Source organism: Synchiropus splendidus, chromosome 1, assembly GCF_027744825.2.
Source record: "Synchiropus splendidus isolate RoL2022-P1 chromosome 1, RoL_Sspl_1.0, whole genome shotgun sequence".
Classification (NCBI taxonomy): Eukaryota; Metazoa; Chordata; class Actinopteri; order Syngnathiformes; family Callionymidae; genus Synchiropus; species Synchiropus splendidus.
This window is the reverse complement of record NC_071334.1, coordinates 17,725,945-17,752,242: the sequence shown is the minus strand read 5'-3', so window position 1 is coordinate 17,752,242 and position 26,298 is coordinate 17,725,945. Positions and strand designations below refer to the sequence as shown.

General features: G+C 40.8%; 1 protein-coding gene across 2 annotated transcripts in view; it reads left to right on the top strand.

Annotated features, from left to right (window-relative positions):
• Positions 1–26,298, top strand: part of scfd2 (sec1 family domain containing 2) — a 73,117-nt gene that overhangs the window by 29,387 nt on the left and 17,432 nt on the right. For both annotated transcript variants that reach the window (XM_053862008.1, XM_053862018.1), the window contains exon 5: positions 1,206–1,488. In XM_053862008.1, coding sequence (XP_053717983.1) covers positions 1,206–1,488 — 283 coding nt within the window. The remainder of the gene's footprint in view (positions 1–1,205; positions 1,489–26,298) is intronic.

Below are 26,298 nucleotides of genomic sequence, written 5' to 3'. Positions count from 1 at the left end.
AAAAAGTCACCTCTACAAAAGAGGCCTGGACTCACTTCTGGAGCTTTGATTGTCATTGTTGAGTGTAATTGTATTGAGTCTCTCCAAATCAACTGCTCTTCTGGGTCAAACACATGATCCCCCTCTGTGGGCCCACCACAATATCCAAACCTCCTCACTTGTTGAAGCCAGAGCGGCTGTTTGTCTTGGTGAGAGGAACACAAAGACGTATCTCATTAAAGTGAAATCCATCCTCAGAGAACTTTAGAGCCCCATCTGAAACAAACAGTGTCCCCGCTCAACAGTTGACCTTCCTACTTTTATCTTGAAGCTTTCTTCTTCTCATAATATATTTCCAGCTTTATTTTTGTTTTCGCCTTTACACACTGCACTCCATTTCCTCCCTCAGAGCCATTTTTCATCCAGTTTTCGTCAGACATATCAGCTCCACACCCTTGTTTTATGGTTCTATGAGCTCATCCGACTCATGCAAATCTGCAGATTGTGTCATGTAGAACTGCTCATCCGAGTCACCTATGCATTTAAGTTGTTTTTAGTAAGTTTTTAATTTGTAATTTGTAACATTTCTGTTTTACAATATTTGTCATTGTAAAAACACTGGCAATTGAAATTTTAAGCTGTTTAAAATGAACAGTGCACAGTGAAACAACTTGACTAGATAATGGGAAGATACCACAAGTCCAAATATTGCATTAGAAATCAAGTGCAAGGAGAGACTCCTCAGTGACTCAGTCTTACTTTGATGATCTGCAGTTCTCATCTGACACCAAACAAACACGTTCAAGGTGAATGGCTGCGCTCACCCTTTGCTCCTCCAGATGTAGTTCTCAGTCTTTGGAACAATACAGTTCTCATGAAAACTTGCTCAGTTACCTCTCCAAATAATGTTTATTAATTTTGCTATGGAAATAGTCTTGTGCTGAGATCAGCAGTAATCTTGGCTGTCTCTAGCAGCAAATTTCCCCCAGACTCTCGTCCATTCGGATGAAAACGTAATCCTACTTGACTTTCTACAGGATGTGATCATTTTATTTTGACAGCGCATTAAACATGCAGGATAATTCAATGCATATACTTCATCATGTTTCAAAGCCAAAACTTGTCAATCTCAGCAGTGTGAAGGGATTAGCATAATAATACCGCTTGTAGTGTTTTTTCCATTTTGTTTTAAATGAACAAAAGTTTTGGTTTGTGTTTCTTCACAGGCTTTGGGAGACTCTGAGTTCTCTGTCGTGCTGAGGCAGCTGCTGCCCTTGATGAAGCCCCGCAGAGATGAGGCCAGTACCACGTCAGGGTCAAGGTTTGCAGACGATGAATGTGGCCTGGATGAGCTGATCCTGCTGTTGGTCTACCTGTACTCCCTGGCTGATGAGGCGCAGGACATCCAGGAAGATGAGCTGGAGAAGCTGGAGAGGGAACTCATCGGTGCTCTCACCTTGGTGATCAGTCAAGAGGCTGAATTCAGCCTGTTGATCCAGAAACTCACAGGTAAGAAGTGTTCTTTGCTGCCACATGCACAGTCAAATTTGTATATTTCATTGATTTTGTATCTTCATACGTATTTGTTTGCCTTTTCTACTATGTGATGTTACACGTTGCTGCAATTGCAAATGTCTAACTTTCTCACTCCTAGGTGTCAAATCGTGTCTATTATCACATGGACCTCTGCGTCCCAGGCTAACGCCACTCCAAAGTCAGCCCTGTGTGTAGCATGTTGACACATTTAGGCTTTAGATCACGGCTCACCAACCTTTTAGAAACCACGAGGTACTCCAAGGGCACTGTGTTACCCCAAGGGCTACCATTGGTTCAATACACACTTCTGAAATCATGATTTATATAATGGATTATAAATAATATTCCAGTCAAGCTCTTGTTTTCACAATAATTACCAATGGTGTAACAAAACAAGGAATCACAAAATCAAATATAATAAGATGGTTATTACATGAACGGCCCCTGGGCTACTCCCATGGACTCAGGGAGCTTCCTGGTGCCTGTGGGCATCATGTGCGTCACATTGAAAGAAAGGAGGTTGAGGTAAGAGATCCTTGAGCTCCTCTCACTCTGCATACTTGATCCCCATTATCAACCCCACCTCCTGTGAAAATTGATGTTCTTTGACGCCTTGGGAGGAAGAATGGGTTGGAAAATGCACAGCAAAAAAGCTCCTTTCTCTGTCGAACCACCAGCGTTAGCATGAGAGAGATTGAGTTTCAGTCTTCTCCCATTGGCAATAGTGCAGAACATGATTGAGATTTGGGAAGACAATGTGTTTGTGTTCTTTGTATCATGAAAATAAACCAAGGAAAGTTACGTCTTAGTTTGTGGGCTTAGCCCGTGCTAAGATTTGAAGTGCAAGGTTAAACTGATCAGCTCTTCTGTAAATGAATTGTCTATATTTCTGCTGCGGCCAGCTGCACCTCACCAAATAGCATCTTTAACCTTGGGCCTGAACACACACCGTATGCTCCGCTGCCACAGAGTTAACAATTAAGACTACTTTTAGCTCTCTACCGAAGCACACGCCCTGCAATAATATACCACTTTTGGTGTTCTTTTTCACATATCGCCCTTCAACTCGTATATAATATGAGGGTAATTTAATGCAGGGCAGTAATAAAGGTTGTTGATCCTTCTTTTTTGGATTCACTCCCTCTCTCTTCCTGTTCGACTTGGCTAAGTGCAGTTTTGAGCAGAGGGGCCTCTTGGCGCAGACTGAGATGTTAAAAACCTGACTCTCTGTTATAAACACTTCATTGGAAATTACCCTTGTTATTCTCTGCCAGGTGCGCTTTAGTTAAAAAAAAAAACTGGACTCGTGAGCAAACGTCGTACACCTTCAGAGGAATTTGGGACAGCGTGCACCTTTTCTGTGCACGCAACTGTGCTTTATTTTTATGAGGCCCTATGAAGTGATTTGCTGAGGTAACATGAGTCGGTGGGGCTTCTCTCCCTCCATTTCATGAGAACAACATTGATTGTGACATTCGGCCCAATTAAAGGACCCAAATAGAAACCAGACGGCGAATGAAACCCTATTGCCATGAGAATAATGTTTTTACAAATCTTTCTCTTCTGGTACTCTTGGCCAGAGGACGAAGTCAGTGCTCAGTAAACAGGACTTCATCCTCTCAGAAACAAATAGTGTGTATGCACAAACCGGGTGAAAAAAAACACCAGAGCAGCATACACAGAAGAAGAATACCAGAGGAAGCCATTTAATCCTGCAAGCTGCTTCCCTGTGGGAGCTAAATTAAAAAGGATGTTCAACAAACCTCTCAGACCACTACTTTGGGCTTGATTACTGAGGACTTCTTCCAGAACACTTTCGTTTAAATTGTATAATAGTCAATAAATGGCAAAAATGGTCTTCTTTGATTTGCACACGATGCTTGCGGAGGGCTGTCTCTGTACCTCTAGACACAGTATATCTCAAAAGGCAAGCTGAAGTTTGCCTAGAGGATGTTGTGCCACAATGTGCCTCAAAGAAGAAGTCAACAAAATGTATTTTCAGATACTTGATTAAAATTAGTATGGACCTTGATTTGTCTCATGTTGGGACAGGAACAGCTGACATCCCATTATAGTTGTTTTTTGAGTCCAGTTTGTGTAGCGCAGCGTTTCATTCAGAATTAGGACTGTAGTCATACCACTTGAAATGTGTTTAACTCACTGTTATTTATTTTCTTTCGAGGAGTCTCTTCAAGGATAGATATGGATTTTCCCAAAAAATGTTTTCAAATCAGTCTGGAGTAGACTTCGTAGGTAGCTGAGGTAGTTTTTGTTGTTAATCTGAATAATTGGATTGACATGAATCCTGGATGACAAATGAAAGACCCTTATCAAAGAAACACTTGTTCAAAATGTCCCTCTCGTATTTTGATATTAGATAGGGGGTTCATTGAGCCATCAAAGAGTCAAACGTTTATTGAAAGAAAGGTGATGTGGTTGAATTTCGGGGATGACAGTAAAAACCCTCAATTACTACTGCGAAATTTGGCCAAAACATTTTTCTGTTGAGGAACAACTATATTTTTAGACAGAAATAAAGGCATTCAATAGCATATTTGGACTGACTTGACAGAAAGGTCTGCTGTTTTTGTTCATATGCTGAAAACAGAGCTCATTAGTAAAGGCTGTGATTAGTGTCATATGTTACCAGGATTTGATAAGTAATTTGTCTTGATTGAGCTGAGGATTTTACTGAGTACAAAAAATGAAGCGTGATGTCATCAAGGCTGCAAACATACACGTATCCCCTTCATGGGGCTTCTCAAAACAACAGTATGTAATAGTACACTCTGTTAAACTAAACATATATAGAAGCTCCTTTTGTTAGCAGTTTCTTTAAAAAATAGATTTGTTTTTGTTGTACAAGGTTGACACTGGGGTTTCACTTTCAAAGCCAACATACACTTTATGTGTTTCAACTCCTGTGTTGTTATTGTTGTGAAAGCCTTAATATTGCAACATTCCTTGCAGTTTAAATTCAGTAAGTTGTCAGGTGAATGGTTTCAATTAAAATGCTTCAACAGTATTTGCCTAAGAAAATAGTTATCCTTATTGCAGGCTGGGAAATGGGCTCATAAATGAAATGCCCCAAGCCAACACCACATGTGAAAACAGCCAGATAGGTCATGGGCAGCGTCTTGATGGGGGGACAAATCGTTGGACTGGGTACTGAACTGCGTCATGCAGCCTGCAGTTTGATTGGGTGCTGCCAGCTAGACTGTGGTGAACATGGCTGTGTGTGTGTGTGTGATGTGTGCAGGTTGTAAATAGCTCCAAGCAGTGTTAATCTCTCTCTCACTTGTGGTATAAACTACACTGATGCCAGCTAAATAGCTGTACAGAGCTCCTCAATGTATTTGTGGTGGATCTCGCTCTCCTTTGGTCAAACCGTCTGTTTCCTCAGCATGCCAAGCCAAATGCTGTAACTCTTCACCCCTGGACAGAACCAGCTCAGTGTGATGGAGGAGCAAAGTCTGTGTTTATGTGGGTGTGTGGGTCCAGTAGTGAGACGCCCCGCATGTCTAGATTGCAATAGTGGTCATTTGCTAACTGCAATGACAAATTAAAAGAACTTCAAGGAGTGAATGATAATTTAAAGTTGTGGTTCTTACACAGCCTGTCTAGATGTATACCAAGCTTTGTATTTATCCTGTCAGTAGGATGTGCACAGGGCAGTGAAGACACAAGCTGTGGGCGAGCCAGACCTCCACATTGCTGCTGTTTGGGTTGGCACAGTCACACAGGCCGGTTCAGGGACATGAAAGGAGGAGAAAAAAGACTGCAGCCTTCACCACTACGTCTGTCTAAAAACATTTCTTCTCTGTTTTCTATTTCCATTTTCACATCTTTGTCCTATTTTGCTCCTCTGCTTTCACCATTCTGAGGACCTTGGGTGTGTGAAGTTGCCCCATTACTGCCCCTGGTTAAATGCATTTCCTTTTTGAAATTATTTTCAATTAATTTTAATTAGTGGCCGCTTTACTTCCTCTCCTCTGTTTCACAAATACACGAGCCCACTCAAGTAAACATGAGGTGAAAACGTCCGTCCCCCGGGTGAGCAAAGCAGCCAATGGCGATCTACGTCTCAGTTCATCAGATAAGTTGATGACATGGAGACTCAGGCTTGAATTAGCAGGCGTTCATCGGCTCTTTACTGCCGGGCGAGACAGGCCTGGTTAATGGGCCTGGCCACACACAGAGTCCACTACCTCGGCTCAACTAGGTGTCCTCCTTGGATTCTGGGTTGTTTTTTTTTTTTCCACTTGGCTCTTAAGTTCATGCAACACTGGCGGCATTGACAGCAGGAAAGTTAGTCATTCAGTAGTGCCAGCTGAATTAACCGAGTCAGAGCACTCACGGTGCACTCTTCCCGTATACAGTACATTTTTTTCTGTTTGACCTGTGGACTGAATTTAAAAAATCACCTTATCTAAAAGAAATTCATCAGATGTATCACAGCATTTGGTCGTCCATTAATGACTACAACCTGTTAAACAAGGGCCATTAGATGTCATGCACTTGCAAAGAATCCACACAGCCGGAAAGCATCTGTCAACCATAGTTGGTAAAAATACAATTTTCTATAGGTGTGAATGTAAGCATGTAAAAGAAACATCTCATCAGCTGTTTTTATCAAGATCTGTCCATGGTCCACGATTCTACAAACTCCAGGTACATGAGGAGCATGGCTTTGTAATCTATTATATGTTTCACTTTGTGAATGATGTTCACCTTGTAAAAGTTTTTAAATGTTTAAAAAGGATCACAGGCTAGCTTCTTGGCACCGCATCATTCTGCAAGTCATCGCAGCTAACCTTTTTAGCTAACCATTTTGTCCATCACCACATTGTTCTGTATGTACTTGTTATGTATTTGTTTCTTAAATACTCATTAATAGAAAGAGAGCAACAGCAAACTCATTTAAACAAAATCACGTCTGATCTTTGTGTGGTAGGTGCTGTTCCCAGACTCCTTAAGCTGTGGAACAAAATGGTAGGTTTTTAGATCATGAATTTTATGATCAAGTATGATTTTATTGAATGCAATATACAGCTGGTGGCTGTAGTCTTCTGTATTTCTTCAAATGCCATGTTTATACCCCTTCCCTTGTCTTCTCGTCAGCTCTCCTTAGAAAAACAACTTTAATAGAAGGTGATTTGTCTCATAATTGTGTGCTGGTCAACGTACAAAAAACTGATCTTATGTATAATTAAAACCTATACTAGAGACAATCATTGTGATCTACTATACTGTATATAACAAACCAGCAACATTTCAGTCTTGCAAGGAACTGACTTGAAATGGCTGCAGAACTTTTAAAGTAATCCAAAAATGACAATACATTAATGTAGTTCAGTCTCGTTTGCCGGACAGATTTCACAGAGCTTGCTGGGTGAATAGTTTGCAGCTCTCTGCGTCTTTATGCGATGTGTTAGCATTCAACAGAGAATTCCTGCCTTTCTTATTTATGGCAGGAAGTGCACGTCATAAAAGGCTCGTAAGCACTTATATCTCCAGTGGGAATAGAGCTTGTCTGATGAAAAAACGGAGAGGATCACAACTCCGCACAGACTCGCAAACACATAATGCTTGAGTAAAGGCAAGGGCAGAAATGCATACCACAGACACACACACTGGCTCCAGTGGGACCCTAACAGAGAGCAGCCTCTGCACCCTACACACGTGTCAGTGCAGACTCGGGTCAGACCACGACCCTTGAATGGAGGGTCAGTTGAAAAGTCCAGCTATCACACTGTTCCCGCTTGCCTGTCTTCCCCCACTGGGACATTCCACTGCGCATCTGGGATCTGGTTCTACACATATCTTCCTCTCTGCCTGCAGGATTTAGAGGGAAGCAAAATTAACAGCAATACAAATATATGTCTTCCTTCCCCTATTATTCCTAAATGGCCGTGTAAGTGTTGTAAACTGTGCATATTAGTCCTTTTTTTCCTTTCCGTCCAGAGTCCCATGGTTTTTACGGTGTATCTGCGTTTTATCTGAAAGTGCGGAAGAACATGTTTACGTTTTGGATTCCAGTCAGCAGTGACAGATGACTAGTCCAAATGTACCCTTTTTCCTCCCCAAACTGTCCCCTCACTCACTTTCTCCCCCTCCCCGCTCTTAACATTTTAACTGCAGTGCTGTCCCACTTTCCATAACATCGTTCTCTCTTTTACCTTTTTCTCGCGGAAAATAAATAATAATTATAAAGAGTATGCCTCATTAAAAGTCATTTCTTCAGTCATGAAGACCGGAGACCGGAGATTCTTGTCTGCACTGCGACATCACAGAGCTCACTGAGAAGCAAATAATTGATGGAGTGATTAAACATGAACCTCCGACAAGCACCTGAATGCATCATTATACATTAGATGGCTATTAACTCTTCCAGTTAATTTGCAATATGGAAATAGTGCTCGACCAAAAAACATGTATTTGAAGAGTATTTTGTGCAGCAAGGGAACTTGTCTTTTAAGGTGCTGACTGAAATGCAATGATGTGCTCCTACAGATGTGCAAGTGCACTTCCGATGCGCTAAACTCACTTGTGTCTGTATTGGACTCATTTCTTTCATATAACAAGAGGTACCATAAAGTAAGGAAGAGGTTTGCAATGGATATCAATGGAGTCTACATAAAGCGGTTGTCTTTATCATAACTATAGTCTGAATCTTTATCATCATTAATGTTGACACATAGTTCACCTTTGAAATGAGTGCGTTTGTATTGTGGCCATGTGTTTTAGATTCATCAAATTTTCAGACTTTGTCCAGGTATCCTGCAGTTATCAGTATTTCATTTGATTTTTGAAAGTGTGTTTAATGTGAAGACAAATCAAGAGATCTTAAAAGTGAAATTTGTTCATTGAGCTCTTTGTTCTTTTCTCCTGGGTGGAGAATTCCTATACGGACTCAACACCAGATGGAAGCTCTCCTGGTGATGTGAGCTGGCCGGGTCATTTCCTGTCAAGAGGCCTGGTGTTAATCAAGGCTTGAGCCGGTGGGAACGCCCCCTAACTCCCCTACCTCTTTTTTTCCTACTTATTTTGTATAAAAACCCAACTCTGAGAGGCAAAAAAAATGCATATCTTTTCCTCTCCTTAGTGTCGTTATCTTCCCTGGATTCATCCTGGAGAGGGATATTAGTCTTCCAAGAAAAGTTTTTACAAGTTCCATCTTCTTTGGTCACTTTCTGTTTTGTCTCTTGATGACTTAGGTTGTGTGGTGGACCCAGTGGGAGATAGTCTTATCTTCAGCTGGGCTTCCACTGAGGCTGTCTTCACTCAGTCTTTCCCCCTCATAGTTTGCATAGCTAATGGCCAGAGTTTAATGGTGAAACCACTCCTGGATTTGTTAATGCGCACAATGCTCATGTGTCCAGTTTTGCTTTAATACCAGTTAAATAGGTGTGAATGCATTTGGTCAAACAACTGAATACAGCATCTGAAATTGCATCCAATGTGTTTTTAATGAATTAATGTCATTATATAAACCAATGACATCTTTTCTCAACCTCCCATTTTGGGTTAGTAGATTCCAGTATCAGTCTTCTCAGCCAAAATGAATTCAGTCATTTTCAGCGTATTCCTTCCTGCTGCAGCACAACCTCTACACCATTGATGACCTGAAAGTCAAACCTGGGTCACTGTTTACTTGTGATGTAACCCATGACATGGCCGTAATGGCAATCTCATCATTCAAAATGACAACACGTCTGCCATCGTGAGGAGAATCTGGTCATTGTTCATCCTGAAACTTGCTGATAAGTCTGTCTGACTTGTCATTACGTTTTAAGGCCTTATCCATTATCGTAAGCAAACAACCCGCCTTCAAACTGGTTTATTCTAACACGTTCAGGTTAGTGAAATGTTGTGACAGCAAGTACGTCATTATAATTCAGATATTTATTTCTTACTATTGAGTCGGTACCACCACTATTGCGGGGTGACGTCTCATGTGTTCATGTCCGTGTCGAAAAACATCTTTGATCATTGTTAAAACTCATATTCAGTCAGTGTGAAGGTGTCAGGAAACAGCGAAGCGCCTCATTGCGATCGCTCTGATATCTACCGATGTCGTAAAGGTTGTCCTTATCACCTCACTCTTATCTCCAGAAACGATTACCCCATCACTTTTTTCCCGTCTGCTTCTCCATCATCCTCATTTCATCTTATCTCCTGCGTGGCCTGTCTGTTTCTTGATACACACACACTCTTTGATGTTAACTGACGCTATAGGCGCTGCTGACTGCAATCGCTTGAGTCCAGGTAAACGGCTCTCCCGCTGCTGAGATGGGGATAATTGCGTGAGCCCGCGGGGTCTTTCACAGCATGAGAAACATTTTGGTGAAGAGAACAGTCTTTGCCACTTAATCCACCATCCAACCAGCGTGGGCGTGTGCATGTAGTGTGTGATAATAAGTGTCTATAGCATGGATTGATGCTGTGAGGCCAGTGTAAACTTGGCCCCCCAGAAAATAAACACATTAAAACTTAAACATACACGCGCACACATACACACCACCCTTATAACCTCCCACCCTTGTTGTCCATGAGGTCCTCAGTTCAGCTCGCTCTTGGTACTTCCTGACCTTGAATACACATACTTAAGTCTCCACGCTGAAACAATCACTTATAATAATCAACACACAACTATTTTTGGTCATCATATCATTTCTCATGGCAAACCTAAGCAATAGAAATCCTAACATAACCTGTTCTTATGTCCAGGATGGGATGTTTGGTTTCAATTAAATGCTTCTCCTGTTTTGTTCCCATCACTGCTCATTCATTACTTATCCATCAGAATATCTTCATATGCCTAGAACTGCTTCTTATACTCATCAATGGCTTGGCGACACAAATAGCACAATTCATAACTTATATGCATTGACGACTCATAACATACCGTGTGGATTCAAAGTGTGCCTTTGGAACTGGCGAGAAAAATAAACAAAAGCTCGTAGTAATTTGCAGTAACTTCATGATTCTTTCTTCTCTTTGTCTTTCGGCACTTCCCATCCACAGTTGCCACGGCAAGTTATCCTCCCTTACCTTTCCTACCATGATCGTCTTCTCAAGGCACACATTACCTCTTCATGTCTTTATTTACAGAATCCCCGAACCTCATTGGTTCACTTTATTCTTTTCTTTTTCCTGGTACCTCCATCGTCTAACTTTCTTCTCTCATGACCGTCTCTCCTCTCTGTGGGTCCAAACCATCTGGTCCTGCGCAAATATTGTTGCATTTGATTGGGTCTTGGACGTATGTGTGAGAGGCATCAAGGGAAGCGTCATCTGTGATCTCAAACCAGTCACATCTAGAAACTGTCTCACGCACTGTCAGTGCTGTTTTCTTGGATTTCAGTATGGCTCATTTCGTAAATGTTTTCACTCCTCACCAGCCCGTGTGTGACAGGGCTAGTGTTTACGTTTTGTGGGAGCGCATTAGACTTTTGTGTATTTTGAATGACAGGATTATCAAGTTGTCTATTTCCTTTGGGTCAGAGTGTCTGGCCTTCGCACGATTTGGACATGAGGATGAAAATCAAAGTGAGCAAGTTGTTTTTTCTCCTCTTGCCCTTTCTTTTTAGACACGTCATTCACACCAAGCATCTTAGTTGTTTGTCTTTATTATTTTTGTCTCACCAATGGTGTCTCAGATTTGCAGTAATCATCACACACTATCTTAATGCCTTACTATATTTAATGTGAGAGTTATATTTTAGTTTTTCTTTGTGAGAGGTTGTTTTGTTTTATTTTGTTGTGTTTTGTTCTCAGGCCAGTGGGTGTTGACGCGCAGGGATAGAAATAATAACTGGTATTTTTTCAGATCCACATTCAGCCATCCTGTAATCCACACTGATGTGAACCTCAGCTCCACCAGATTGTGATGTTTGTGTAGGATGTCTGCCTGGGCTGGCAAGTGTGTGTATGTGTGGACTCAGTGTAGCGCCAGCTTGTTTCTGGATTTCTCTATGAACCCTCTGTGTATCTATCTGTGTGGTGCTATCCACTTCAAGTGGCTGCAACAGGAAGTAGAGCTGTGATTAGAAGGAGCTGACATTTTCAAAGAGGACTTTCCTGATAGGAGGCTTCCTCTGAGTCTGTGGGACTCATCCCCTTATCTCCTCCCTCTCTCTCTCTGGTATTGATGACCCTGCCATATAGTTCACTCTACTTTCACTCTTCAACTCCCACTACCAAGTATGCCAAGTGCCTGTGTGCTGCTTTACTCATAGGATTGAAGCCAAGCCTTAAAATGGAGAAAAATGATTATGATGATCCAAGCGGGACTGTTCTGACAGAGCAATATCAGCAATATAGCGGTGGTCTGGGCACATTCAACAGGGTGGAGGCCCCAGGACAGTCCCAAAGGAGCCATATCCTGCAATGTTGATCTTATAGTAGGACAAACATGAGGAATAACTTTCACAGCCTGTCCCGTTGGTCAGAAAATTTCTCACCAGCAGTTGCTCTCCAATGTTTAAATAGCTTTTGTGTGCAGTTAATTTGACTTTGTAGTCCTCAGCATGTTTTTGATGACTTGAATCATTTCGGTTCTGCACTACTCTTTAGTAGTCACTGAACTGTTGCACCAAGATAAACTCATTCCAATCCATGTGTTCAAAGCAATGGCATGAAGATTAAAAGTTCCTCTCCAGTTGTGGTCCTTGGACTCACATACTGCTCCACTTAGTTCTCTTCAGCTTCAGTCTCCACTTCGTAAGCGTATCCCTGCCTAACACCTCATCCCTCTCTTGTGTGGACACTTGCAACATCAAGAGTGTGTGTGAGTGAGTAACCCACTCTGCATCACAATGACCTGATGAGTGTACACACAAGTACAAACAGGAACAAATTATGAGCTTTCCCCCCTTCCCTGTCTCCCTCTCTCCTTTGGCGACTATATGAGTCAACTGCCTACTTTCTGGCTTTTTCCCTGAACTTGATTTTGGAGAGAAAATAACATTCCAGATTAATCAATCAGAGTGTGTCGTGTGTACTGTGCCTCAACATATGGCTTTAATTTTAGCTTTTTGTTGCGTCACTCCTACTATTACCCTTCACATTACTGGCTTCCCGCTAAACTTCTTGCACTGAAATGCCAAATTTTTTATTTTAAGGAGGACTTTGGTAGAAAATGACCCATTCAAAGTAAGCTGGTATGAAGTTAGGATGTGTCCTTAGTGTTCATGCTTCTGTGGTATGTTGACTGATGAGCCTGTAAACAGACCCAGTGGCTCAGATATCAGTAAAGTTTATTGCTTTGGGTTCAGATGTGGCAGACGGACTTGTTTATTTGGCTTTCAGGTATCAAATGAAACCCGCAACTTTCCCTCTCATAATCGCATGTGTATCCCCTGTGTGGGACTGTGCAGTGGCGGCTTTGCAAAGACAATAAGCAGCTACGGATGAACTTGTTCATGCAAATACACAACTCATTGTCCAGCATGTATATAATCTAATCCCTCCATTTTGCTTTCCCACAGACATACAACCACCCTGGTTTCCACTCTGCTTTACTGACCTTTGCTGGTTTTCTTGCTCTGGTATGGAGTTGGTTGCCTCAAACATGTTTGCATGTTTGTATGTAGTTTTAGATTATGGTAAATTGAACACACACAGGTCTGATTTCCTTTATTAGCCTTTTCGTTGTTTAGTTTCGTTGATCGATAGAAATTAAATTAAATTAAAAGCAGAGTTAGGTCATGACAAAATGATTTCCCAAGCACTATGGTGAATTATTATGATAAGCTTTTTTTTTTTTTGTGGTGAGATGAACCAAAAATCATCAGCTGAAAGTTTGTATTTTTAGTAGTTGCAATTCTCCTGTCACCAAATAATGTGTTTTTAGTGGCATCATTACTGTGTCCATAGATGCTTACTTCCGAATATTGTTTTATTTGGCCACTCGACCATGAATTCAAATACAATTTAGTTTAAGTATCTGTGTTAGAGATGACTGTCAGCAACACCACACATGGATGTTTCGTTCCACATCAGCCTGCTCTCCCGAAGACTCACCAAAATTCTGCCTCTGTAAATATGAACAGAGCCCAACTTCCTTCTGCTCACTTCATCAGGTCTTCAGGATTTATCAGGAGATCTGACAAGCGTCAACTTTATCTGTGTCTGCTCTCTTGAGAGCAGCTGATCACATAGCTCAGCTATCGTTCCGCCTACGCGCAGACACACGTATTTGCTCATACTCTCCTCACGTTCTGGGAAATGGTCGCGAACACACATACTTAGAGTGAGTAGAGATCAAAGGTTAATCGTGTCTTTTCATCAGCTGCACCACCCTCACGTCTATCTGTCCTGCTGGCTGATAGGGTGTCTGAGGGCAGAAGTGTGTCTGCATGAGAGCAGTTTTACAGGACTCTCTTTCAACCTGTTTTATAATCCACAAATGTTCTGTCTGTTTTCCATCTGTTCCCAAAACAGTTAAATCCTGTATTATGTTTGTTAGTGATTTATAGCAACTGCGTGTTTTTGTTGGAGTTGTAAAGTTCTGTATTGTTTTGATCGACTCTGCACTAAATCTGTGCGATATAGGCTCCTCAACAACTGAATTATTAGTTGGAAAGTAAATATTCACTTTTTTTATATGACTGCACGTGAAAAAGACATCATTCGTGGATGTCATGTCACTGCAACGCAGTCACAATTGTTTGAAGTGAATCTGCGTACAAAGGTTCTGATCTGAAGTCTTCCACAACTTAACAGTAGAGCTGTCAATCAATTTGAACAATAAAATATGCATATGAAATATTCCAATTTATTCATGGATTAAAAATTCATTTTACATTTCATTTTCAGAAACCTGGACCTAATGGAATATATGCAAATAAAGTTAATACCATTTAAAACTTTGAACGTTTAAGTCATCCATGGACTGACCAGCTTTATGTAGTTTTCTTAAAAAAAAGAAAAAAAAAACTCTATAACTTGGAGACCGGATTTAATATTCACTGCAGTGTAGATGTTTACTTGATCCTGGGGGTTTAATTTTTAGAGTGAGATCAGGCAATTTTTTTGGAGGGAAAATAGATTCTGACATCAAGTCGAGCTGGGTTGCTCCAGAGTTCATTAGCGATAACCCCAGCAGTGCGTTTGGCCCGCAGCCATGCCGCCCCTCCAGCTCTTTGTTGGCATGCTGGTAGATCAGGCAAAGAGCTGCCAGGGAAACTCTCTGGGCATGAAGAGCTGCCATGCGCATTATCACATTATCATGCTTCCCAGTGTGGGGGATTGAACGTTTGCCATCAGGCTTTTAAGCACTTTCACCCACTGCACTGCCACTCACTTGAAGAGTTTTCATGTCTTCGTTGAGGGAGTTCTGTGGGTTATTTTCCTCACTAACTTTCCATCAGTCAAGGGTGGGCAATTTGCATCCCTTTAAAAGTTTCTTTTTCTGTAAAAAAAAAAGAACTACATATGAAACTTTTTTTATTTTTTCCCTTTTGACAAGTCACCCCGTGAACATGGAGACTACCACTAACATTCATCTCAGTAGACAACTAAAAGTCACCAAAAAGTAGTCCAACGTCTTATTATGAGGAGCAGCTTCAACTCTTTTAGCCTCTATCTTCTTGCTCTGCTGCTTGTTATTATGCTAAAGCTTTTTCTTTTTTGTCTTTCTGAGCGATTTGAAAACTTGGGTTGTTTGTTAAATTGAAAGAAGTATGGAACCAATGTAAGAGTTCCAGTCTGACATGTCGCTGGCTCATTATCGTCATATGACATTCAAAGCTAATCAGAAAAATATGCGTAAATTATGCTTCAGTCCATGTTTGCAGGCAAGTCGCTGAAGCGTGAAAGTGAAACTGGCAGCGGAACCTCATGTCACACTGCTTCATGAGCATAACCAATTACTCGGTGTCTGGCATGAAAGATATGACACCGCAATGTTAATGCGGGTTTAGTCTAGATGTGTTTCCTTCACCAGATCTCAACCAACACCCTGCCACACCAAGTGCAGGGTTGGTTCTGATAAACAATGTGCATTCAGAATGTGCAAAGAATAACCTTGAATCATCAGTTTATTTCAATACAATTAGCGCATTGTTCATCTGTATTCACCTGGTTGAAGCTTAATTCAAGGCAATGTATATGCATCTCAAAGTAGTGTGTGGTGGGTGACTTGCTGTTGGTGCAGGAATGTGTGCAACAAAATGAACTTGAAATTATGATTTCACTGAGTGACAATTGTGGAACACTGACAGTCTTTATAGATTGCTACCAGCTCAAGGGCAAATACCAGTCTCATTCACCAATATTGTGTAACTTCATCCTTCCCAAACTGCAGTCTTCATTGGCATGTTCCTCAACCTTTGTTCCTGTTATCTCTGGGTCTGGTCTTCCATGTTCATTTTGATGAATTAATTGCAGACAAAAAAAGTCATTGGTGCAAATAACACAAGAAGAAACACAAAGGATCTCATTCTCTTTGTAGCTTGCTGCAGCAAAATGTTCACTCATCACAGGTGCACTTACACGCTGATGTTTAAGCTTATGTGACCTGAGATTCACTCATTCTGGTGTCAAATATTGAATTCTATTTAAATGTGATGAATTTATTATTAAACTTCTAATTAGATTGATTTTTCTTTTGAGTCCTTCTTCTATTTACCTCCTAGCAGCAAACCGTTTTCCCTCCAAGTCTTCTCTTAGTCATGTTTATAATGCACACGAAACAAATGTGATGGCCTCTGACTTCTTTGAAGATGCTTCCAGAATTCAATTTCCGTCTTCCTTTTTGTCCCCAAAGCTGTAGCAGGCGAGCAGTTGAGTTACGTGGTCATTAGAAATGGGTTGTCCCTGCACCAGTGTCCTATAATTTCAGACAGCCTTTGCTTAATAGATTCACAAACACTTCACATTTTTCTCCCCATTGAGACTAAAATCTTTCACTTGTGGAAATATTTTGTTCTGCTCAATCTAATAAATACTCTGTAGTTATTATTTCATGAATTAAGCAAATTAATTAACCAAAAACCCTGAGGAGAACTGAGATATCAATGAAAATAATGATGAACACCTTTGACTTTCATCCACTGCTAGTCTTTTACAAGTCTCTATTTCAGAGCGAGGCACCACACCTAACATGTGGGAGAAAAACACTGTACTTCTAACCGCCCCGAACATCACGCCCAAGTGTGAAATGGTTGTTGAGTAGTAATTAGGAGAGAGGGCTGGAGTAATGAGCGAGACTGCGGGATGTAGGGTGGTGTCACTGCTCAAAACATCTCATCTGGACCTTGGCAAGGCATGTTGTGTTACTGTCATCTCTTCATGCTGTAGACACACTTTTGTTCTGTTAACTTGTCATTTGCCTGTGTTAAAACAACTCCTTTCTTGAATGGGCTGGAGAAACACAAAGAAACAGAGAAGGGGAGTAGTGGCTTTTTTTTTTCTTCAGGTTCAGAGTTGGTGCCTCACATCTGGGCCACAACCTCCCGTAGTCAAAAAAAAAAGACTGATCCCCCTCAGGAGAACAAGAGAAAACAGCTCAGTCGTGGCAGCGGTGTGACTTATTAATGTGCGAGGAGGAAACGGTGTAACAGTGCAGCTTAGCGGCCATGTTGGTTACTGCATGTGGGTTGCGATGTGGTAAAACCAATTAGGCATTACTCATCATCGCAATGATCAGGGATGGCTTTTTATTATTATTTAATGGAGTTGTGGTGGCAACCTTTTCATGCAAAAATAAAATGTAGTCAAACAGATTCATTTTAAAGTGCCAGTTCTGCAGTTCCAATGATGAGGAGATCATGGCTCAACTTAACTTCCTTGCATTGGCAGGATTCTTCATTTGAAGGCATGTTAGCACTTAACATGTTGTTGAGTCCAGTCGGTGTCAAGGGACAATTGAGTTGTCCGTCTTCATAATGGCGTGGACAAGACAAGTTTGTATCTGCCATGTCCCCCTATGGCGACATTCCTCTGACTTCCTTTGAAGTTCTGTGGTATGTTCACGCCGTCTGATGAGGCAACATGGAATTTGCATTAACTCTGAATTATAGCTGCATTTCTTAAGAAGCTCATGTAGTGCCCTTTTTCATGCCTTGTTTTCGCAGTCTTCTTTGCTTGTCTTGATGTTTGTGTATGAGTGTGTGTGCATGTCTGACTGGTCACATGTGTTTATGTGTTCCTATGCACCGGTGCAGCTTTGTAACTCTATCCCCAGCATGTTGCGCAGAGGAGCACCACAGATGTTCAGATGTTTTCTCTCAGAAAACAAACAGAACACGGGCCATTTTCTCCAGGACGTAGGGAGTGTCAAAATAAAAGCTGACCCCCACTGATGACTTCTTCAGCGCCAGTGACAGTCAGTGCTACAAAGTTCAGTTCCAAGCAACCATTGCCTAACCACGACCCCCTGCTCCCCCACCCCTTGATTAATGTCGGGAACCCCACAGAGTGGGGCGGAGGTCCAAGTGTATTTAATGGGGCCTACAACTCGGGATCCCTGTAAAGCAAAAAGCAGGAAAGTGTATTGTTTTCCATCTAATGCAAGTATTATTTATACAACTTTAACTGAAAAAAGAGGAACTTCAACTCAAATACTGTCAGGAGAGGTCAGTTGTTGTTGTTGTTCAACTTTACTGAGAGTCAAACAAGCACAGGAAGAAGATCACCTCATACTGGATTTAAACATATTTCAATATCGTGTCCAAGACACGCAGCTTATTGAGCATCCAGTCTGGTGGTCTAGAATGTCGGGGCATCGGGATCTGGTCTACGGGTGAATACTTTGTATAAAAAGTAAACAAATCTTTGCTATTCTTATTTTTAACATATTATTTTCATATCACATGTTTAACTGGAAGAAAATAAGCGTTATGGTATATAAATTTAATGCAGCAACCCAAAATAAATTGTAAGGCTGAGTATGGGAAATACCATTGCAGTTAAACACATATCAAAATCGGTGGAATGGACGCTTGGGAACTCCCAGCCAGAAACAGTTTGTGTTCTTTTTGTGTCGTAATGGTTGTTTGGTTCCAGTTTCCCACCACTGGTTGATGTAATATTTTAGAGCCACAGCTCCATGAGCTTGTTTCCTCTGGGCTGCATGTCCTTGGTGGAGCTCCACAGTCTCAGAGCTCAGCCATGATGACAAGTCCAGGTGCAGATCGTACTCGCTGGGAGGAAGTCCTTGTTTACTCATATTTAACCCTCTGTCTGACCTCAAACTTCTGGGGGCCATGTCTCCCTAAAAACAGTTTCGACTGTCAGCTGAAGCACAGCCATCACTTCCATTTCTGTATATTCTGTCATTACCATTGTTATTGCAATGTTGTTGTTGGAAATGTGGCTCAACTAATCTCAACATCGATCATCATAGTTGGGTCTTATTCCTCTTTCCATTTATTAAAAGTCAAGTTTCAGAAAAAAATATATATAATCAGCGCCATTTCAAACTTAATCCTGGGCCCTTCATTTGCTATGTGACTAATGTGATTCCAGCCCCTCTGATCAGACTTGGGAAGGGTGTGTGTCCCTACATGTGTTGTGTCCATCTGGAGAAGGTGAAAGACCAGATTCAATAAGTGTTGGTGGTGTGGGGTACAAAGCAGCTCTGTACACACTGACTTTTGATGTGTTATAGATTAGTTTGCCAGACATTGCCTCGTGCTGTTGTAGATCCTGGTTTCGATGATAACAGTTCCTAGACATGTCCCTAAGATTTACCGACAATTATAAGTACTGCTTTCCGAGTGTCAGATGTACTTATCCTGTATAGGATTTTTGGTTTTGTAAATTTGAAGATCAAAACCCTGGTCTCATGCCATTTTTCTGCAGAACTTTCTCGTCTCTATTGGTGCTCTGAGATATATATATCATCGCAGACAGTGAGGCAAACACTCTTACCAGTGTCTAAAAGTTTTTAAGCTCTATGATCTTTAATAACTTTTTTAATATGTTAAGTGGGGAGTCCACACAGACTCTCCTAATAAGGAGTGCTTGAAATTCACCATTTATTTCTTCCGTTTGATTCATTTATCTTTACTGGTCGGATGTTGCAGTGTCACATGCTGATGTATACGGATTAGATTAACTCCTCAGAAACATGTTTTGGGCCAAGAACGGAGATTCCGTCAATGACCCTTGTGATACTCTTTGCATACAGCAGGGGGCACTTGGTTCTTAAACTACACGTCTGGGTTGATGTCGCAATTTAAAAAAAGGTGGAGAAAACTAATTAAAGGATTTTGCTCCTACTCACGATGTATGTATGTGATATAAATTACTTCGTATCACCTATGTGGAATGTGCTATATAGTCTCTGTTTTATACAGTCTGACAACTTTTCCCCTTGTCATTCCCTTGAAGATCCAGTAGAGGGCAGAATAGTTCAACTTATTTTTACTGGCGCGTGTTAAGGCTGCGGGATGTGTCTTGCAGTCGACTGTTGACCTTTCGATGTTGGAGTTAATTCCATATTGCTTCATGGTAACGTTAAGTTGTCTGCCGGATGTTTTATTGCTCATGCAGTGGATCTTAGCATGCTGCCAGAAACCTAGAATTAACCATGTGAGTTATTTTATAGGAAAACATAATGTCTACATTTTATGAGACTCGCGCTTTCAGAATGCTCAGCTCAACTCCCTCACCTCATACTCTCGCCATATATGTCTGCTTTCCATGCAGTAATAGTGCTGCAAAGCCAAAGCAGTAAAAAGCCATACTTTTTCCTATTTACTCTTAAAAAGAAATAAAGACGTTTTTTCCTCAAGCTGCACGACATGATTATTCACCAGTTATGTAAGGTTTCTTTTTTTTGTCCTCCTTAAATGTTGCATAACACATTCATGGCCATCTACTAGCTTGATCAAATACCCCAGACTCATATCAGGTAGCCCCTGAGTCGTCCTTTTAATTAAACTATATTCTGTCAGTTCATTAAGTAGAAAGATGTGTATGTGTGTTCTACAGACTCTCGCTTTCAACAGCCTTTTATTTGCAAAGGGGAGGTATTTTAATCAGCCCCAGTCAGAACATTCGACTCAGCTGTTGTGGTTTTATGTGGACTCATCAAGAGCAGAGTCTGTGGGTGTGTTCCACAATGCTGTTGGAGGTGAAAGAGGAGAGGAAGCCAGCCAATGAGGTTCATGCATGAGGATATGAAGACGACCGATCTGACCAAGGTTCAGGGTTGCTGTGGCAACCCTTGACGGGAAGACCCAAAAAGTTTTCATGATGAAACAGACACAGCCACAAAAATACTATACTAATATTTTTGCGCCCCAGTTCCAGGTGCACCACACTAATATATAGAATGTGATGTCATCACCAAAGCATCCATGATGAAGGAGAGTAGAACAGGATGGATGAAACATTGAAGTTTAAAAAAAACTCCAGCATAAAAATAAGTCTTCTTCTGTGCACCTTATGTGGCGAAGAGTTTTCCCAAATCTGGAGCCCTTCCACCTGATGTTTTGTGTATGTGTGCAGGTCCTTTATGGGGTGAGAGGTGGCGGGTTCAATCCCTGCTCCTGATGTGTTTGTGTCGTTGTGTCCCTGAGCAAGACACTTAACCCTGGTTTGCTGCTGATGGTTCAGATGGCGCGCTGCGTTGCAGCCTACCGCCATCAGTGGGTGAATGGGTGACTTAGTGTAAAGCGTTTTGGTTGCTGGATCAGCATGGAAAGTTATAGAGCCATTTACCGTTTTTTAGCTCCAGCTGAAATTTTGGTGTCAAATATTATTGTGTGATTCTATAGTTCTAAAACGCACTTTCACTGAGTCTCACCTCACAAGCGCATCCACCCACTACAATACAGAAAGTGACAGCTTCTACTGAATTGAGAGAGTTTATGACTATTTTTGCACATAGCTGTCTTTTTAAATTTGCTAATAAAACATGAGTCATGCTCAAGGACGCATCTGCTGATGTTCTATTGAAACCAAAGATTATGTTGGTGAAGTGTGTGTTGTTCATACACTGTATCTGAACATCAGAACATGGTTTGGACAGGAAAACCGCCACAGGTGGTTTTCTCCAGCTACTGATGTGTCACTCCTGAACACACATGGCCCATGCCATGCCCATGTAAGATGATGAAGAGATGTCCAGTACGTCTACTAACCCTGTTATGGTTACACACATGGCCTTCTTTCACACACCTGTGCTCACTCTCAAACTGGTGGAAACTGTAATTACAGGATTAAAAAGATCGTAGAATCATCATAAAACAAGTATCGTAAGGATCACTTTCAAGGTTTGGGTTAGTGTCCGTGTTAGTGTGGCTTGTTGTGGCGTACAGTCACACACCAAAAACCCTCAACACCACGAATTTGATGAGACGCTTGGCCTCAAATCACAGAATTTGAGCGCTACCAAGAAGCTAACTGAGCTAAAGCTAACCTGTGCAAACCTCAGGTAGTCAGGCAGCATTCCGGTGCTTAACAAGTGATAGTGTGTTTGACGTTTACCTTGTGGATTTGATCTGTCCATTGAAAAGTGAATGAAAGTTATTTACATTATATTAAGCACTTTGCGTTTTTGTATTGCTTTAAAAGTCTTTTTTAAGCAGTGCTTGGCATTATTCTTATTTAATAGGTTGGTGTACAGTAATTGATTTGAAACAATGAATTGAATTTAGTTGTGGAAAAATATAGAAATAAAAAATTGTTATCAACCGGTTAGGACTTGCACTGATTATCAAACAAAGATGATCAGTGCACCTCCACTTTGAAAGGGAGTGTGAAAGTGATAGTTGGAAAACAAAGAGTTCTGAGATCCATCACTTGTGTACTGAAATAGGTCGAGGCTCATTGGTCCTCTTGCATCCTCTTCATCTTCTGGTTTATCAGTTCTAATTTTTCTGTGTATGCAGCGGTACTGTAACACAGTTCTGCCTGTGTTTATCAACACATACATACACGCAGGGCCTCGCACACACGCAGCTTGGGTTCTCTGATCCAGTTACAGCATGAAACACGTGTAACCTCATTCTTGATTCATGTGTTCAGATACACCCGCTGAATCGATTTTTGGCAGCATCAAGATGTCTCCCCTTCAGTGGCTGATACATGCATCCCTGCTGTTTTCCAAACAGTGTGACACCTTTGGATCTTGTTGCCAAACCAGTGAGCAACCCACATGTGCTTTATCGACACAAGTGAGGTGACAGCAGCCAAGAGATGGTGCACGTGTCTGTGTTCTCTTTACCTCAAAGTATCATGTTTCCATATTGGCATGTAATTACTGAGGTGTGTGTATGACCTGGGGGAATTCTTTTTTTTTTACAGTTTTTTTGATGAACAGATTAAATTCATGCTATAATCTATACAACACTGGTTCAGGAGACAATCCAATATTCTCATTTTCAAAAGAGAGTGCAAGTTTCATTTTACTCCAACTACTCAAGTTGCAGTTTGATTCCCCAATCTGTAATGGCATCATATTGCCAATAAAAACACATAGATTAATATTGTTATTTTCTTACCTTTGGCAGCCATCTTATAGTTGTACCCCTGAAAAGACAAGTCTATATTCTGACTGCTGCCAACTATTTATCATGATATTCTTGTGCTCATTGACACTCTGGAATGGAAGTGCATGTGGTGCTGTTCAATCTATTTATGATGATGCTAAATATAATTCTCCTCACAAAAGTGTCTTTTGCATCAATTGTTGAACCATACATTTTTAAGTCTGCACTGCCTCGGGGCAGCACCTGTCTAACTCTGACATAACGCAGGTTTATGTAAATAACTGACATTTTCTTCACCCAGAGTATTCACATTGAACCAAATTGATATAATTTTTGTGTGTCTGTTGATGCCAGTTGTTTAATTGACAAAGTTCAAAATCAGTCATTCTAACAAAGTGAATATGAAACACAGTTCACTTGCTTAGTAGGTGTCCTGTTTTGCTTCATATGCACCACTCTTTGAACACTGAGTAAACTATCATGTGCAAAACCAGTTGGTAAACCTACTTATTTCCTTTATTTTTAACTGTATGTGTAATAGGTTTGACTGGCCGACAGCTTCTTCTCACTTCTCCTCCACACCTTCTGTTAATAAAACTTCTGTTTGATGGCTAATCTACTGAATTTCTCAAACATACTGTCAGGTATTTTGTTGCTTCTGTAAGTAGCTTGTGTTAATCAGCATGAGGGGAATTATTTGTGTCTGAGAGTCGAATCAGATTAGCCAGTCTTGTGTTTTCTCTTGAGTGTTCAGCAGTTCGTCTTGTTTAAACTGTAGTGAGGGAACCACAGGCTGCACAGAAACTGCAAAGTAAATGTCTGCAATATCAACATGGACCGCAGTGAAGTAAAACGTTTCTCAAACTTACATATATCCAAGGGCAGCAATTGAGTATGGTGAGGTATGGCAGCAGCCATATTTTGGCCACTGGGGGAGATCAAAATGTTCGTTTGAAAATGTGAAATTACTCTGTGTGAGTTTGTATCGATTATTCAATTTTTTTATACATAGAAATTAGCTGTAATTCAGGCTGTTTACATTGTTAACTAACCTGCTATTGAGAGAAAATGATACATTTTATTTGGATCTTTTTGGATTGCTGATTGGTTGTTAAAGAAAACCGCAATAAATGGCCTTGTTTTTTGTTTGATATTCTGAAATGGCTCATGGTACAATGCATTAATAAAAAAATGTGCACAACAAACAAATGCTGGACACAAACCAGCAACTTTGCGAATCCTGAGGATCTGCACGATCAGAGAAACTGCAGTATCAAAGAAAGTTATTAGCCACATACGGCCTACATTCACCCCACTTTTGCAGTAGTGAATTTGCTAGATGTGTTTATTAAAAGAGGCAATTGACTATGCAACTGGAGATTATAAAAACAAGTCGTTTTGCTGTTGTTTTGTTTGGAGAACATTTTGCAGAAGCTTTTACTGGATGCAAATCTAGTTTAATTTGATCGTGGAGTTGCTCATCATGTGAAAGCTGTTTTCTTTCTAGACGGCAGCTTCTTTTCTACATGAATTAAGTTGCACACGATATTTACATTAAGTTAAAACAAGGCTTTATTTGGTCTTAGACTTTGTTTGAAATGTCTTATTTTTAATCTGTAATCTTTAATAGGGATAGTGCTGTACTTGTTTAGTTTGTTGTAAAGGCATCCTGATGTTTCTAAATTCATATAATACTTGTTGGAAGCGGGGTGTATTCAACCGAGTTGTTGAGATACATCCTAGGCAGAGGAGGACTGCTTGGGCAGGTCACCATCATCAAATAGCCTCAGTGTGCATTTCCACTGTAGGTCAGAACCAGAGTAACCAGTGGACACCTCACTAGGAAGGATATGGGTTGCCAAAATCAGAAGTTGAGGTCTCACAATATAACCATGTGTTTACATATTTTTCATTTTTTACGTCTTTCCAATTGAGTGGATTCATATTTAAATTGAAAATATAGCACGTCAGTGAATCCCTGCACCAATAGAGCTCCTGTCCCAGAGATTATTTCATGCCAAAACGAACTCATACCATCAGCATAAATCACTCTGTCATCCTATATTTTATCCTATAAAGGAAACGACTGTTTCCTTTTTTGCATTCCTGGGTGGATTAGCATGGCTGATACAAGCTCTCTAAGGGGAAAAAAAATAGCCGTTTCCTTCTCCTTTATCTCCCCTTCTGCATGCTCTCATTCTTTTTTTAGACCAGAATAGAAATTTTGATCGGGTTTCAAAATAAGCCCGGATATGTATAAGTAATCTTGTTGTCTACATTCCACCGATAAGTACAGGGCGATTAGGTGTGACGGCAGGGTGAGGAAGCTGAGTTTCTGCTCTGTTTGGAAGGTTGTTGAGGAAACGCACGCTCTTGTAATCTTCCATGTCATTCAGTTAAATGTTACGAGACCTGTTAGCAGGATGGTTTGGTTGTTGAAAATAACACTCGAGCAATTCCTTATCATTCGTGAATAATTGAAATACATTATGTAGCTGACCTGTGTTTGCTTTTGTTTATCATCAACTGCCGTGCCATCATGCTATACACATTCAATCTATGTTTAATGCAGTTATAATGTCAGTGCTATATTAGAACAGCTGGATAATAAATAAAGCTTACAACCATAATACTGCATGTACAGTCATGCTCTACAGAATTTGTTATTCTGTAAAGCATGACAGGTTGGATCACTACAGTGGCAGCCACACAATACCAACAGTCAGAAGGTCACAGCTGGAATAATTTCCAGTAAACAAAGAGTGAAAGACTGTTTGATTAAACCAGTCAAAAATGAAGTGAACAGTGTGTGGGCATTGCCACTGTGGTGAAGTAGGTCAAGGCCCATTTGTCTCAAAGAGAAAGGTAGGTGAAGTTAGTCATGCATTTGTCTTTCACTTGAGTAAGTTATAGTAGTTTTAATAATAAGGGGCACAAATAATTGTTTCTCTTCTGTTTCTTTATCTGCATAAAACAACTATAGACAGTCGCTCTGTATGTTAATGTTAAATGAACTCGCTCAGCTCCTCTTGTTGTTGATCACATTATTAGTTTGTGGTATAAAATGATGACACCAGACCCCAAAGCCTAGATACATGGTGAATGTCTCCACAATTGTTTGGTTTGAGTAACCAGCTCCTCACGTTCGCATATTGAAATATCTGAATCTGTTCACTAACTTGTTAGCTTTTACAATTTGCTGAACATGTTGGTAGCTGTTTTGCATGGCTATTTTGAGATGATAATTTAATGGCGTGTGCATTAGAAGCATCTGCTGAGTCACAGACATGTGCTAACGTGTGGCCTCCCATCATTTGGGCGTGTTTCACATCTG